This window comes from Rhodnius prolixus, unplaced genomic scaffold, assembly GCF_049639745.1.
Source record: "Rhodnius prolixus isolate KJV_2025 unplaced genomic scaffold, Rpr scaffold_6, whole genome shotgun sequence".
Lineage (NCBI taxonomy): Eukaryota > Metazoa > Arthropoda > Insecta > Hemiptera > Reduviidae > Rhodnius > Rhodnius prolixus.
Genome location: NW_027411634.1, coordinates 1,293,558 through 1,309,857, shown reverse-complemented (window position 1 = coordinate 1,309,857; position 16,300 = coordinate 1,293,558). Strand labels below are relative to the sequence as shown.

Here is a 16,300-nt window from a genome sequence, read left to right as displayed (position 1 = left end):
CATGTAACAAATTCAGTGCTTGGAAATAAAATACCTACCAAGTTTAATTATATCACATTACGTGAAGGAAAATGCATTAGATTTTTTCGACTTGGATCTGAAATGAACTCACTAACGCTAAAATCGATTCTTCTACTCTGTGAGGTTCCTCTTGGTACATTCACGCTTGTGAGTAGCATCTGAAAGGTCTCTCTGAATCGCCGAACAGTAGTCGGCCATCAATGTAATGCTGCATCTCCTCTAGTATCATCTTTTCATCTGCTGTAATCATTCCACCTTGCTCTTCACAGCTCACAAATTTTCAGGAAGGTGTGAATGTAGGAAATGCACTTCCAAACTCTAAGGCAACCTTAAGCTTGAAATGCTTTCAGTATTCGTCCGACGACCTTTTTTTTTTTGTAGTCAGGATCTTTCGTTATTGCCTAAAAATTTCTCTATGACCTCTTTAAATGCAATCCATCCTTCCTTTTTGAAGATCCGTCATGGTATGACGTTTTACCTGTCGTAGCAAGCATGTTTATGGTACCCCTGGCCAGTTTCAGACTTTGGTGTATTGCAAGACGGAAACATAAATGAAGTCAAAATCTGCAAAATGATTAATCTAACTATATTGATGGACAAAAGTCCAAAATCGATCAGCAATAACATCAAAGTTATTACCCAGCATTGCGGTCAAACCATAGAAAATATTGACAAATGTTATATGCATAAAATAGCTTAACGAGACTGTTATAGGCATGAAAAAGACCACTAATTTTCGTAATAGAAATTGAAATCTTTAAAAAAAAATAAATTTTTACTTCAATATAATCTCAATAAATTTGAAAAGAATTATATAATATATTAACGCCAATTACTCTATTCTGACTGGTATTCCAAATTGTCCTAATCAGGAACTACTTCCATTTCTATTCATCTTGCGAAGTGAACTCTTTCCTCTTTAACGTCTTAAAAATCAGAGCCTCTCAATCACAGATTAATATATAAATCCATAATTTGCTCTAACTGGGCATCAATAAATAATGGAGTAAAATTTCTATTACGAAATAAATCAGAATTAACTTACATGAATTGGGACTTAGTTCACTGAGCGTATATAACCTGCATGATTTAAAATAACGATGTTACTTAAATACACTGCTTCTTCGTCTTATTAACTCGTACACGATGAATAAATGGAAGGCATTTGATTTGACCTTCCGACAAAGAAACTATAGAACTATAAACGAGAGAGTGGACAAAGTTTTACCAGAGTCGACGTGAGGGTTAATATATAAAAAAAACATATATATTAACTAACGCTAATTACAAAAACGCCGGAGATTATATTCGCAGTCAGCAAATTTGACTTGTCTACTCTTCAGAGTACTTAAATAATCTTTCGAATTCGTAAAAACAAAATCTTATAACTAAAAACTTAAAGCTGTATTGAGTACTTTTTTGTTATTGTTTTTATATAAATAAGTAAATTTAAAGACTTAATTTCTGAATTTAAGTACAAAAATCACAGTTAATTTTGTCGCTGTTGACTAATTATACTTTTTATAGATGTCTGTAACCAATCCATGTGAATTGAGACGTTTGTAAATGCGGAAATTATATTTGAGTCTCGTTTTTTGACGCTAACTATGCCGACTACATAATGTCGTCCGCCATATATGAAAGTTATGCCTCCACCACTGTCGCCTTCTTGGGCTCCGGCTCCTGCAATTAATATAGAAAAAATCAATAAAATTTGCTTAATTCTATGTATATATACTGTTTCATGCATTGCTTCACGATCATTTTCAAATTCGCCTCATATTCTCTCCACAGAATTCAAAAATTTAATGGAACCGTATAACTCACCATCTCTGTAGATTACACAAAATTTATCCGATGTTATAAATTGGATAAAATTTCTATATTTATGTCTACATGCTACAGTTGGCATTACTGGCAGATGGACTTCTTTTAGATCCTCACTGTACGTTTGGTCCTCAGTAAGACCCCATCCAACAATCTACAGGAAATCAGACAGAAATACTAAATACTCTCTGTGACTTGTTTAAATGCAATCCAATCTTCTTTTTTTGTTTCGAAAACATTGCAACGAAATGCTACGAATAATAGATAAAGTCAAGGATAATATTTATTTAGTTACTACTTACAGTTCCTAGAGCCGAGTGTGTAGGTATAAAGAGTACTGAGGTGTCCAGACAGGCTGGCAGTACGAAGTCATTAAAAACAAACGATACTTCCGTGTAAATCAGCGCTATATCATGTTCATAACGAGTATGCGTTCCAGCGTATGTTTCCGGAATTATAAAAAGCCTCACCTGTGCTAAGGGAGAAGAGAGAGAAGACCCTTGAATTTTGCACAAACAAATTAAATGTTCCAATAAAATGATCAAAGAAAAAAAGAAAAATGAAATCTTACACCAGAAATTTGTTGATAAGTTTCACGTATGTTGAAATTACGTTTATATTTTCCACCTGCCACTCTGAAGTCTATTTCTCTGAATCTTTCTCCAGTCGATGGATGGAATAAACAATGGGCGGCTATATAAACATAAAAACAAATAAAGATTTTCTGTATTTTTCATAGTTTTTGGTAACTGATTCATTTATCCAATAGAAAGACACGATTATAGTCAATTTCAGTCATAATTTTGTATTTGCCAAGCTTTCGACAGAGTCATCTTCAGGGCTTAGCTAATAAACAATTATATCTTTTACATTATTAATAAGCATAAACCCTGTAGATCACCTAGTTCCTAGATCGAAGGCTTGGGGGGAAAAATCAATATAAAATTTTGGACTGAAATTGGCAATGATCTTTCTTCCTATTGGATAATCATTCCCCTGAGTCCCCCACCCTTAAAAAAAAGAAGCAATTTTGAAATAAATTTAAACTAGAATAAATATAAAGAACCACTCACCAGAGAGTACAAAATTTTTGTGAATTAAGGTACCACCACACATGTTGATGAAGTTATTTCTACAATTGTCGGGGTTGTTCTGGTTGCATGGGTTAAATATACTCGTGTTGCTGAAGAGGCCAATATGCCAGGGATATTTCCCGTAAACAGTCTTAGCGCCGAACGATATAGTCGTCTGGCCAGTATGTACCTGATTCTCCACGCCACATTCTGTCTAGGAAAGATTAATTTAAATTTATGAGAATGAAATTATTTAGTAACTCTACAAACCTGGAAGAGAAATGTCCAGAAAAAATGATTCACTGATCCAATCAACGCATAACAATTCAGTCCTATATTTTGAACTTCTTATGGATGAAATTGGATGTCAACGATTTGTATACTGCCTTTAAATGTTTTAATTTTATGAGGGTTCACTCTTTTTTCATTCGGGAGTTAATGTTCAATCGGAAGGAAGTTTGGTTTAGTGTTTATGAATAGGGACTAATGAATGAAAGATTCCCAGTTCGGGTCCAGCGATTAGCTACAATTTATTTGTATCAGTGGAATAAATAAATAAAATAATGGACGGATATTACCCTGAATTGGATGCAGAGATCATGATCCAATTAAATGGTTAACGTATGTCATCGCTTACAAGTACTGACTGTCAAGATTTACTCCAATATCAGTGACCGCTTTGGCGAATCTCACAACATTGGTTTTATGCGAACATGCGATTCTATTCTCCTAATAAGACTTAGCTACATCTTTTATCATAATTATCATTCGAGATAAATGTTTAGAAAAGTTAAGTAGGATACAGTCAGAGAAAATCGTGTGAATTTTCATATCAGAACCACCTCTGACTTGGTGGACAGTGGTTAGGCACACAGTTTTGTAACCCCTCTAACAAATTATTAAGTTATTTCGAAGTTTCCAAATTACGTACAGACAATACAAAAATGGTTCTACAGAAGTTCACCTAAATCACAAAAAAAGAATTAAGACCAGTTTACTAACGTGGAATACACGTGGGCAGATGATCCTTCCATCGGCCGCCAATCTGACAAATCGTTGATCCGGTAAACGCCAGAGGATCAGCGAAAGTATAATGTGAAACACATCGATATTTGGCGATAGTTCCGGCCCTCATGTATCCGTCACAGTCAACCTCTTGCTTCTTGTATGTGCATTCAAATCTTAGATTTTCTTTCTTTAAGGCGCTGCACAATTCTGTATTAATAAATTAATAAAATAAATAGTAATAAACTAAAAATAAATGCAACACGATATGACTATCACGCTGTGACAAATAATACCATTTTTTTTTATATATAAAATATAAACGTTATTCAGAGAAAATAAATATACATACTTAAACATTCAGGTATCTGAGGAAACCATGTACTAGAAGTACAAACAAAGGTAGCATCAGCAGACAGAGTATCGTTTGGAGCATAGCCCTGACCACAGTTCATTCTGACGATCTCGTTCGGATATACATAAACGCCACTTTTGACTTCGCAATCCGATTCGCAATTCTTCTTTGTATAAGTAACTCCACCTAGCTGGGATGGTAATGGGCAACTACCACTGAAATTTCAATAATAAATCATAAATTTATTTAAAAAAACATATTAAAATTTAAGTTACAACTATAAAAAATCTTCGAAACTGATACTTCCGCCGAGAACTCTAAATCTGATCGCAGACGCACGATTGGTACTACAGTATCATTCTCTTACCAATAGAGTTAGAGAATTTAAAAAATAAAAATATGATGTGTTCAATTGACATGATTACTTTTATAACTATTCTTGATGTTTCAACTTTTACATTTTTTCAAATATGGAATTTTTAAAACCTATTTAGCATAAAATGAGAATCTGAACACTGGCCATACAGGATGGAAATGGAAGTGTGGCAACATTAGAGAAGACCTATTCATAGGTAATTTACTATTTTCCGACGATCGGGTGATTTTGGCACATGACAGAGACGATCTTAGCTACATGTTCAGAAGTTGATAGAGAAATATAACAAGTGGAAAATAAAAATAAATATGTGAAGAACCAATTGTACTAAATGGAATCCAGGTTAAAACTGTAAATCAGTTCAAGTTCTTAGAATCGATTATTGATGAGAACGATACCTGTAAGTGATATACAGACAACACTAGGAGAGGATAGCAAAGAAATAGCCTTACTTAATTCGGTTCTCTGGAGTCCCTAAATACTATCCTGTACTAAAACTTTAATTTTTTGAAGCATGCTTCCTAAGCGTATTTATTTACGGCGCAGAGACATGGACTATTACCAAATGTCTGGAAGTGACATTGCTAGCGGTTGAAATAGACTTTTGAAGGCGCTTAGCAAGAAAATCCGGAGAAGAAAGAATTAGAAATGAAAATACTGAACGTAAAAAAACACCTGGATAAATAGAGGTTACGTTGGTTTGGACATGTGACGAGCATGGGAGAGGGAAAACTGCCAAGGGTGATTTTGGAATGGGAATTGAAGGGAAGAAGAAAGAAGTGAGAATTCCAGAAATGTACTTACTTGAAAAAAACCTGATCCTTAACTAAGGATGGGCATGTTTCAATAGCTTCATCCGTTCCATCAGCACAATCCCGGCGTCCATCGCAAACCAGCCTTTCGCTGATGCATCTCCCATCCAGACACCGGAAGTCGTTCAAACATCTAAAATAATAATAATAATAATAATAATGGAAAAATTAAAGGAAATGTCTCCAACTCCTTTCTTGTTTTTCTGCACAATAAGGAATTCTTTTATATTTCAATAACTGAAATAAACAAAAAGTCCTCTCATACTGATAAACAATCTATTTAAAATAAATAATAAAAGATAAACAAAAAATTTACCTTTTTCTTTGATTAAAATTATTTGTAGCTTCTCGAATCCATTTCAAGTGTTTCGAAACGTTAGTAGTTGGTGAAAAATCGTTGTTAATATAAGCGCTCAAAACGCCCAATAGATAGTATCGTTCATTTTTCTTGTAAACTAATCCACCGCCGGTATCCTGTTCACGTCTTCCTGTAAGTTATTTTAAAAAATACAAACAAAATGCCTCTCTTAACTTCCTTTTTAGTTATCTAAAATTGCACTTTAGAGGGTAGCTAAACCTCATTTGTTCCTCAGAACACTCCTATAACGATTAGTCTAAGAAAATGTTTTAAAATAATTTGTATATTAATTTTTTTTTGTCAAAAAGTTTAAGAAAAGTGAATTTTCCGGTTCTCCGATTTTGACCAAGTTTCGATCAGGAAGATCAAACACTTCCTCGTACTAAGAATAAGTGAAAATTGATTCAATAAATTAACAATTACAATTATTACTTAATTAAATTGCATTTTTTAACTTACCATTAGGTGTAAGCACACAGACTTTATCATAATTTATAAATCTTAGATATTTTTCAGATGAATACTTTTTACGACACTCCCCAACATTGATATACTGCAGATGCGCCTCTTTCAGCGTAGGACTCGTTTGTATATTTCCTTTCAAGCCCCAACCGGCTGTCTGAAGAAAAGGAAGAATCAATACTAGCTGTATGGCGATGATGTGTTTAGGGAGAAATGAAAAAGTAAATTAAAAACTAAGAAGAGACGCACGCTGCAAGGATATTTTCCTGAATTTTGATCCAAGGCGAAGTTTGATTATATATTTAATAAAATTATTGTTACCGAAGTTTATGCACCTACACTTTTCTAAAATACCATTCATTGGATTTTATTGAGAATGCACTGACATTTGAGGTCAAGATTTAATGAATTTAATACAGCAAGAAATGGAATCACGAATGAATTTATTAATGCAAGAAACAGGAAATAAACACGAATGAAACGAGAGGAAACTCGAGTGAAATTAACTCTAAACGATAGACGAAACATAATTGAATTTAATACAGCATATAAGTAGTAAAATCAATGAATTTTTATATTGCACGAAATAGGAAACATGATTCGACTATGCTACACATGGGTTCGTTAAACTCACGTTATTCAGATAATTGAAATCAACTCACTGCAGGCCCTATGTTATTGTGGTTAAGCATTAGTCAGCATTGTAAGAACAGCATATGGAAACGGGAATCTTAAGTGCACCAAACTATATGCGAAGAAAAAGTTTTAAATAAAAAAAATAAGGAACTAGCAGGTCGAAATACATACCTGTACAATCTGGCCCGGCACAATTTGTTCTTTATTCGTCCAATCTATACATATCGGTAGAACTAGATCATTAAAAGATACATCCTGAGCTAAATTAATGACTGCAATATTCTCTGAGTAACTGTTTGTTTCACCGACGTAAGTTTCTGGAATAGCTATATCATTTACCTAAAATAATTATATAGTTTAAAACGACAATCATTATATAAATAAAAACTTTACAGGGCACACCAAAATTTAGGTATTCTTAAAATAACGCTTCAAAACTAAGAATTGAAATACTTATTAAAAAAATTAAGTGATCACAATATATCTTAGCAATCATCAAAATCACGAAGAACGTACAAAATATATGAAATTTTTTTTCTGAAACAATGAACCTTGCGGTTATAAACCTCCGCGTCCAAATCCGTTCAAATGGACCATCAGTACGGTTTTCCCTTAAAAAAAAAAAGAAGTGAACTGCATATACGATTTTCTGTTTTTGGGTTATGCTGACTAACAGACAAACAGACCAATTTCCTTCCTCTGGTAAGAGGAAGTTAAAAAAAAAAATCGTACCCATAACTATGACAATTACACACAATAAAAGAATTCAATTTTCCACTTACATTTCTTTCTTGAGCATTGTTATCAGGTTTCATCCAACTGTATGCAATTTTACCAGCTGCTACTTTAAAATATGTTGGAACAATGACACTCCTATTAAAAGCATCGTAAAAACAACTGGCAGCTGTTTTCAAAAGAAGAGTACATTTTTCATTCAGAAACTTTTTTTAAAAAAAGCAACAACTTCAAAATAACTTACCTGAAAGTACAATATGTGCTGATATTAAGGTTCCTCCACAAATATTTTCATAATTATTAACATACTTATCGAACTTATAGATACTGACATGCCAGGGAAATTTCCCACTTTCTGACGTATAAGAACCAAGATCAGTCGGTACATCTGGTGTATACCTTTTACCACATTGTGCATAATCTAATAAATAAAATTAGTTAATAAAAAAACAAACAAATTAACGATGTATAGTAACATGAAAATGTGAGAAAAATAAATGAGAAGACGTAACACAGATGACAAAGTGTTGTAGAAAATAAGTCTGTTTAACAACTTGCGTCTATAATATGTCTTATAAATTTTGTTTTCCTCACATTAATTTACTCTTTGAACATCTTAAAAATTTTAAAATTTTGTGGCGTCTAAGAATTGTCCATTCTTGAACTTGCTTAAGCACCATTATAACCTTCTCTACAGCACATGATACACTTGATCTGTGACGTCAATTTGTTTTTTTTAAGGAATTATTTCTTATTTATTACTGATCTTATACAACTAAATAATATTGATGTTTTATTAATTAATAGATTTTTTTTAAAATGGAACATTAAAATATTTTTTGTATTTAATCACAAATCTAAGACCAGCTTTTGAAAATAATTTTTCACCGAAAATATTTTCGCATTTCGTAAAGTAAGCAAAAATCCAAATAATAAAATTCTAAAAATATCACCTTTATTAGTTATAAAAATAATTAATTACCCACTTAATTATTAATACGCATGACTGTTAGCCACAAGTTAATAGTTTCCAAAGAGTAATCCTATCACTGGCGAATCCAAAATGTTCTTTTGGGGTGCACGAATCTACAAGATTACAGAGTGTCCAAGGGACTGTAAGCAGACCTCAGTCTATATTACTTACAAATATCCTATAGATTGAAGTTCAGTCAGAAACAGGGATAATTTGACACTATTGCTAGAAAGCGATTCTGGATGATCTAAAACGATTCCAACCACAAGTCTGAAACACAGATAAAATATTTTCCGTCGCTTACTTTCATCATTTTGTCAGCTTCAAATACTTCAGTTCAAGCCAACTCATGCTTAATGATGGACTAAGATAAAAGTCAACGGAAGGACTGGGTCAAGAAAGAAGCCTCTTCTGAGAAAGAAGATTCTCCTGACTAATGTGCGCTCAAAGGGCGTTCTGAACTACTTTTTAAAACCTGTTTAGACACCGAAGTTGGAAGAGATTGAAAACTCTTGTTTTCGAGAAGATTAATATTATTAGTTATTATATTAGGCACCTCAGTAGCCGAGAGGTTAGAGGCGAAACCTGCAAGGCTAAGATTTACTGGGTACTGGCTTCGATTTCCGGTCAAGGCCTTGGATTATATTCAATGTTTATTAGTATGAGAAGTATGTCGTAAAGACGACAGCTAATTGGTTAGTTTGACGTAAAGCTAGCCCGAAAAAAAAAGGAATTACTTTTCATTTTTTCAGTTATTATATGAATGATAAAACAACTCTTACCAATATTTCTAATCTTCTGAGTTTTCAGTATTCCAATTAAACCTTCAAACAAAACAAAAACTTCTGTTAGTACTTAACAACTATTCATTGGCAGCAAACAATTGACAGCAATAGAATCGTTCTTGGGGATTGTTACAGAAAAACCAAAAATTGTCACCACACCAACGTTTCTAAGTTTTCTTCAGTGCTACAATATCCGAAAGAAACGTTATTTATTTCAAACATTATAAAACAAATTGTTGAAAAGATAAATAAACTTGCCTCAAGCGGCATTTTTACTTATAAAACATGTTATTGTAAATTTAGTTCCCTACAACTCATTGCAAATAATAATACGTATTTAGTTTTCAATAACATGTTTTTGTTTAACTTAATATCTGGGTTAAACACTCACATGACTTTTGCTGGCTACAGATGCTGACTTAGAAACCTTTTTAACTTATATCTCAAAATGCCCAAAACGAAAAATTTTCTAGAAAATTAATCAAATACAAAATGTTTGATGACTATGTCCGTCCGTGGCAAAGAGCTGGATGCGAACTAGGAACTTCTGCGTGGGACTCCATTGCGCTCGCTGAGCTATTCCCTTCCCTAGGGATAAATGAAACGATGACGAGAAATTTAATAGTTCCTATCGTCCAATGCTCAAAAAAAGATCTTACTCAAATGTACTTCAATAGTTCAGAACCACGAACGAACATTAAAAACAGTTTAGAAAGAAACCTAACCTACCACAGGTGGTCCCTTAATCGAATTTATTAAGAACAAATAGAATCATAATCCTAATGAACAAATCCTAAAAGTAGAGGAAAATTCAAAACTGGCTAATTTGAAATTTGAAACTTCTTTCAAACATAATAATTTATCAGAGAGAACAGTTATTATATAAAATTATTTTTATTATTACATATTTCTAAAAGGGAACGACCGCATTCAGGCATTGCATTCTTACCCACTCTTCACGACGTTACTCTACTTGTCATCCAGTTTAGACCAATCCTTTTAGTAATAGTTTATATTTAGTTTACCCAAGTTAGTTTTTGTAATTTACATCCGTCCCTAAGTTAGTGTTACTGCTAGCTATTAAACTCTTAGTCATTAATTTTTTTTTATTCTATAAAATAATAGCTACAAAAATCTCTGTTTCGTTGCTGTACTTATCGGCATCAAAATAATCTACAGCTAAACATCACCATCACGAGAAGGGGAAATAGAATGTTTGCGTGTAATAGAACAGGAACTAAACTCATCACATATTTCGATTGATATCCGCTTTCGAAAGCTTCCTCTGAATTCTCTCAATAATTAAAAAAAAAAAAACCTAAGAATTTCAAACAGATTTTGAAAGAAAGGTTTTTGTCGATTTACCCAACATACCTTCAAATTGAAATATTACAGTAGCCGCGTGGTTAGAGGCGAGACCTGCAAATCTAATATGTATTGTGGTACTGCGTTTGATTCCCGGTCCAGGACTTGCAGTTTATTTAATATTTAATAAAAGAAATTAACAGTTGCTAATCGCCACAGTCAACGACACTTAATAGGTAATAGGACGTAAAGCCCGTCTGAAAATAGTTCAGTGTATTAATTTTAGTTCTTTTTAGTTTTTTGTTGACCTAGTCAACATTAAAAAGTTCCGCGCCACAAGTTGACCGAGAGGCTGTATCTCTGGTTGGCATTTTCCGGCAATCATCTTCTTAAAATACCAGAAAAGTTACTTGTATCTCTATTACATCTTTATTAACCTTGCTAAGAACATTGCGAATTAATTAAAATGAAGTAGACTGTGATAGAGGGAAAAAGCCTTGAGTGCTTTAAACCAACAAATAAATACTTATTTAATTAATTTGTTAAATTAAAAAAATTTAATTAATTTGTTCTACTAAATTTTCTTAAACGATTAAGGTGAATCAATTTACTTTACGGTACTTTTGCCAATATATTATTTATTGACTATGTTTTCCTTGTTCAAATAGTATCATTTCTACGCTCACATAATAAAGTTGGAAATAATTTCAATCAAAAGGTTAATTATTGACAAAATAAAAACTAAAACTGAACTTACAACTAAAAGTGAAGACAAAACGAATTAACATCGCTACTCTTCTACAGCAAGTTTTACATCCATCAACACTTCACTGAATAAACAGAGATCCGTCGTTTCTTATAGAAACAGACTGACGAACTGATCCAACTCCAAGGATACAATTGTATCCTACTGTCTGTTTTTTTAAAGAGAGTGGGGGATGATTACTACCTATTTAACCGGTTATAGTGAGAAACCAAAGAAACGGATTTGTAGCAGAACCTTTTGAAGAATTTTTACAATATAATCTCCCACTTCTTTTTAGACCTAGTACGCTATTATTATTATTTTTTATCTTTTCTTACTTCTAGAAAGAAAGGAATTACTGGGATTAAGATTCTCGTAACAAAGGATACTGGGATTAGGTGAAATTTTCAAAACTGCGTTTTTACCACAATGTTTTTGGGGTTACCAAAAAAAAAAAAGTATTCTAGCGCAAGGTCTGTCCGTGTGTGTTGAAAGGAATACCAGAAAAATGAATTCCCAGGCAGCGCAAACTAGACAAAGATCTCTATGTGGGAAAGAGTCCACCCTGAGCACCGAATTTCAGAAGGCACATTAGCCAGCTTAAAGGAACATGTTTTTAACGACTATTCAGTTTAAAGAAATTTATCGCCTAACAATATTGAAGCTAGGCAGATCCTAGTCTTATACAGGCCTTTTTCACATCAGGCTCACTTTAAGCAAAGCAGACGTGTGGCTGAGCGGTTGTCTGGAAGAGGAATGTCAATACGGAAACCTACATGACTTCTTCACACTAGACCTGGGCCCGCGTCCCAGTAATACATGTAGAAATTCTTAATACTTAAGAAAAATAGTATTTTCTGGGCAGAAAATACAAAAATGTATCGTTGGAAGACAACAGTTAAGGAAAGTGGCAAAGTGAAAAATGTCCTTTCTTACTTATTATAGGAAAACAAAGGCCATTCTAGGCCACATCAGTGCTTTTACGAGAAAGCTCTTAGAATGAAATGCTCAAGAGATTTAACTAACGTCCTTGCCACTGTTCGAGATACTTGGATCGAGGAGAGTGTTGAAGAATGCACGAGTGAACGGACTCGAGCGGTGTCACCCGGAGATTGAAAAGGTCAAGGACAAATATATCTAGGTATCTCAAAATGGTTAATTAATGGTTTCGTAAAAGAAAATTTTACCTCGAGAAACAGGAACAACAGCCAATATAAAAAATAAAATTTAATTCCCACAGTTTACAGCGGAAAATGAAAAAGAGAAAATGAAACTAACCGAATATATTGCTGGAAATGATCTTTGACTGAATTCACGCTGTCAGGTACCATCATCTGTTCTCTACTCGCTCTTGAATGACGATAAACCAACTCTCCGTTAAACCCTAAAAACAATAAATTTTTTCCATTAGTAAAACTAGCTTCTTTGGCTAACTTGAGGTCAGCGAATTTCACTATGCTTTCGCTTTTAATACTCTACTTTTCTTTCTAAATACTGGAATTATTGGTATTTACTGATTACAATATCGATTTCTTCATTCATTTATTTTTTACAATGTTACTGATAGTGGCAATTTACAGTAACCTATATAAATGAATAACGATAATCACTTCTCTAAGTACGAAACTTAACCTTTGACCCTTGCATCTGGATGATGTTTAGTCGATGTGATTCTTCGGTGCTTGGAGAATCACCTATTTCAAGGTGATTCCATAAGTAATTCTTTAGAAAAATGTTTACCTCGTATAGTGTCGCTTTTTACTTGCTTTTAATATGAAGAGCTGCCTACCATTTCTTAGATTTTCACTTAATCTTGGTCATTTTTCTATTGTAGATTTCCACGTAATTAGTTGGCTACCAGAGTGGATAGTGATAATATCTGTAGTGCGACTTTCTCCAAGTTCAAACTCACCAATTTTCTTCAAACTCTGAAAAGTTGAAGTGATATTTCTCATCACTCTAGAATGCATCTACCCACCTGCTCACACAGAAGTACCTTGATGGAATTACCGGGAAAAATATTTCCAACAAAAATTGTAGATTTATATGTTTGTTATCACCATGTAAAGATTTAAGTTTTGGAAAAAAATCTATTTAGATTAAAGTGATAATCACGATAGATCCTGATTTCAACTAAAACCTTATTGTGGCATCTTTTGTTAGTACCTGTGCTAAAAATGAAATGTGAACTTTCATTAATTTGTCATAAGAAAGCACTCAATTAACAAATACTGCATTACATTGGCTTTCCATACCTGGCGATCACATACATAAAAACATTTACACAAGTTAACAAAGGAAGTTTATTGATAGGTTATCTTTCATTTAAAAAAAAAACGAACTTTCGTTAATATTAATTTATGGAAAATTTAATAAATTTAATATACTTGTTCCTAGCAATATGAGGGTTGCTGTTTAACACCAATGCTATTAAACATATATATTCAATATATTATTATAAATATAAAACCATCTACTTGTTTTAATAATGAGAACTGTCTCGTAGCTGACTTTGACACATCAGTGAATCAATCCTCACGATAATACCTTTTAATCATTTAAGTTAGACAGGAATTCCTTTTGTCTTTGAAGATAATCACTAAAAAAAGGATTTTTTTTTCACAATTCATCCGCTAAGAATTCGATATTTTGTTCGGAAAATAAAAATGTCTACTAATCTGGAACTCACCATAAGAATCTTAAACCAAAATATATGCTTGAAATTTATTTATTGAATCCATGATACCTTCCACAGTTTTAAGAAATCAGTAATAATGTCTGCAAAAAAATAAATAAAAAAATAATCCAAGAACTTGTTTTGGTAAATCCACATAACCTTTATGTTTTTGGATGCGCTGTATCCGGAAATGACCTCCGTTTTTTGATAGGACATCACGTTTTCTGACAATTTAGGTAACTATGGGAAATAAGAAAATACCTCAAAATAAATGAAAATAAAACTTATAAAATAAATTTATTATTACAAAAAATTTTTTGAACTGGAATTAGCTCACTAACGCTAAAATCGATTCTTCTTCACTGTGAGGTTCCTCTTGGTACATTTACGCTTGTGAGTAGCATCTGGAAGATCTCTCTGAAGCGCCCAACAGTAGTCGGCCATCATTGTAATGCTGCATCTCATGTAGTATCATCTTTCCATCTGCTGTAATCGTTCACTTTGCTCTTCACACACTGCTCACAAATTTTCAGGAGAAGGTGTGAACGTAGGAAATGCACTTTCAAACTCAAAGGCAACCTAAAGCTTGAAATGCTTTCAGCATTCGTCCGACGACCTTTTTTTCTTTTTGTAGTCAGGATCTTTCATTATTGCCTAAAAATTTCTCTATGACCTCTTTAAATGTAATCCACCCTTATTTTTGAGGATCCGTCATGGTATGACGTTTTACCTGTCGTAGCAAACATGTTTATAATATCCCTGACCGGTTTCAGACTTTGGTGTATTGCAAGACGGAAACATAAATGAAATCGAAATCTCCAAACTGATTAATCTAATTGATGGAGAAAACTCTAATCGAATAGCAATACATACCATAAAAAAAGTCATGCTACAACGGGACAAAATCAAAGTTATTACCAAGCATTGCAGTCAAACCATATTTTCAATGTTATGCGCATAAAATAGCTAACGATACTGTTATAGGCATGAAAAATACCATAACACACATTTTTTTTTGCCTTTTTTTTTTTTGCATTGGCTTTCGCCATACGGCCAGCATCGTCTAGGTGCTTATCACTAGAATATCACTCACTCTCCATTCTTACTTATAAATACATTCGCTTCACACATTCATCCCTCTACTATATACAACTAATTTTCGTAATGGAAATTCAAATTATGTTGAAAAAAAAAAAAAAAAAAAAATACTTTAAAATAATCTCAATAAATTTGAAAATAATTATATAAAACTACTTCCTTTTCTAATCGGTATTGCGAAGTGAACTCTTTTCTCTTTAACGTCTGAAAAATCAGAGCCTCAATCCCAGATTAATATATAAATGAATAATTTATATTTAAAAACCTCTAACTGGGCATCAATCAATAAATAATAGAGTAAAATTTTTATTACGAAATAAACCAAGAAATAACTTACATTACTTTGGTTGGGACTTAGTTCACTAAGCATATATAAAATAACTAAGTATCATTTAAAATAATGACGTTACTATTTACAAACACCTACACTGATTCTTGGTCGAATTAACTCGTAGACGATGAATAAATGGAAAGTTAGCAACAGCAAGGAAGGCATTTGATTTGACCTTCCGACAAAGAAACTATAGAACTATAAACGAGAGAGTGGACAAAATTTTACCAGAGTCGACTTGAGAGTAAATATATAAAAAAACATATATATATTAACTAACGCTAATTACAAAAATGCCGTAGATTACATTCGCGGTCAGCCAATTTGACTTGCCTACTCTTCAGAGTACAATAATATTTTTCAAATTGGTAAAAACAAAATCTTATAAAAACTTAATCTTACTAAAATCTTAAAGCTGTACTGAGTACTTTTTTTGTTTTTATATAAATAAGTAAATTTAAAAAAAAAAAATTCTAAATTTAAGTACAAAAATCACAGTTAATTTTGTCGCTGTTGGCTAATTGTACTTTTTATAGATGTCTGTAGCCACTCCATGTGAACTGAAACATTTGTAAATGCGGAAATTACATTTGAGTCTCGCTTTTTGACGCTAACTATGCCGATTACATAATGTCGTCCGCCATATATGAAAGTTATGCCTCCACCGCTGTCGCCTTCTTGGGCTCCGGCTCCTGCAATTTATTAATTGTATATTTACAAAACCAA

General features: G+C 32.8%; 1 protein-coding gene and 1 long non-coding RNA gene across 2 annotated transcripts in view; one reads left to right on the top strand and one right to left on the bottom strand.

The window, feature by feature from the left end:
• Positions 1–777: 777 nt before the first annotated feature.
• LOC141460314 (uncharacterized) overlaps positions 778–16,300 on the bottom strand; it is a 33,507-nt gene continuing 17,984 nt past the window's right edge. Inside the window, exons 15-31 of the mRNA XM_074140204.1 lie at positions 16,078–16,266; positions 12,747–12,852; positions 11,481–11,548; positions 9,416–9,457; positions 7,905–8,081; positions 7,708–7,829; positions 7,097–7,264; positions 6,287–6,446; positions 5,786–5,957; positions 5,462–5,602; positions 4,279–4,496; positions 3,924–4,136; positions 2,922–3,131; positions 2,420–2,541; positions 2,151–2,318; positions 1,849–2,002; positions 778–1,704 (exon numbers count right to left, since the gene is read on the bottom strand). Of these exons, the coding sequence (XP_073996305.1) occupies positions 1,511–1,704; positions 1,849–2,002; positions 2,151–2,318; positions 2,420–2,541; positions 2,922–3,131; positions 3,924–4,136; positions 4,279–4,496; positions 5,462–5,602; positions 5,786–5,957; positions 6,287–6,446; positions 7,097–7,264; positions 7,708–7,829; positions 7,905–8,081; positions 9,416–9,457; positions 11,481–11,548; positions 12,747–12,852; positions 16,078–16,266 (2,624 nt within the window). The 3' untranslated portion in view covers positions 778–1,510. The remainder of the gene's footprint in view (positions 1,705–1,848; positions 2,003–2,150; positions 2,319–2,419; positions 2,542–2,921; positions 3,132–3,923; positions 4,137–4,278; positions 4,497–5,461; positions 5,603–5,785; positions 5,958–6,286; positions 6,447–7,096; positions 7,265–7,707; positions 7,830–7,904; positions 8,082–9,415; positions 9,458–11,480; positions 11,549–12,746; positions 12,853–16,077; positions 16,267–16,300) is intronic.
• On the top strand, positions 13,041–14,280 carry LOC141460748 (uncharacterized). The gene is made up of 2 exons (XR_012462337.1): positions 13,041–13,172; positions 13,303–14,280. It is a non-coding gene; the product is annotated as an uncharacterized lncRNA (long non-coding RNA).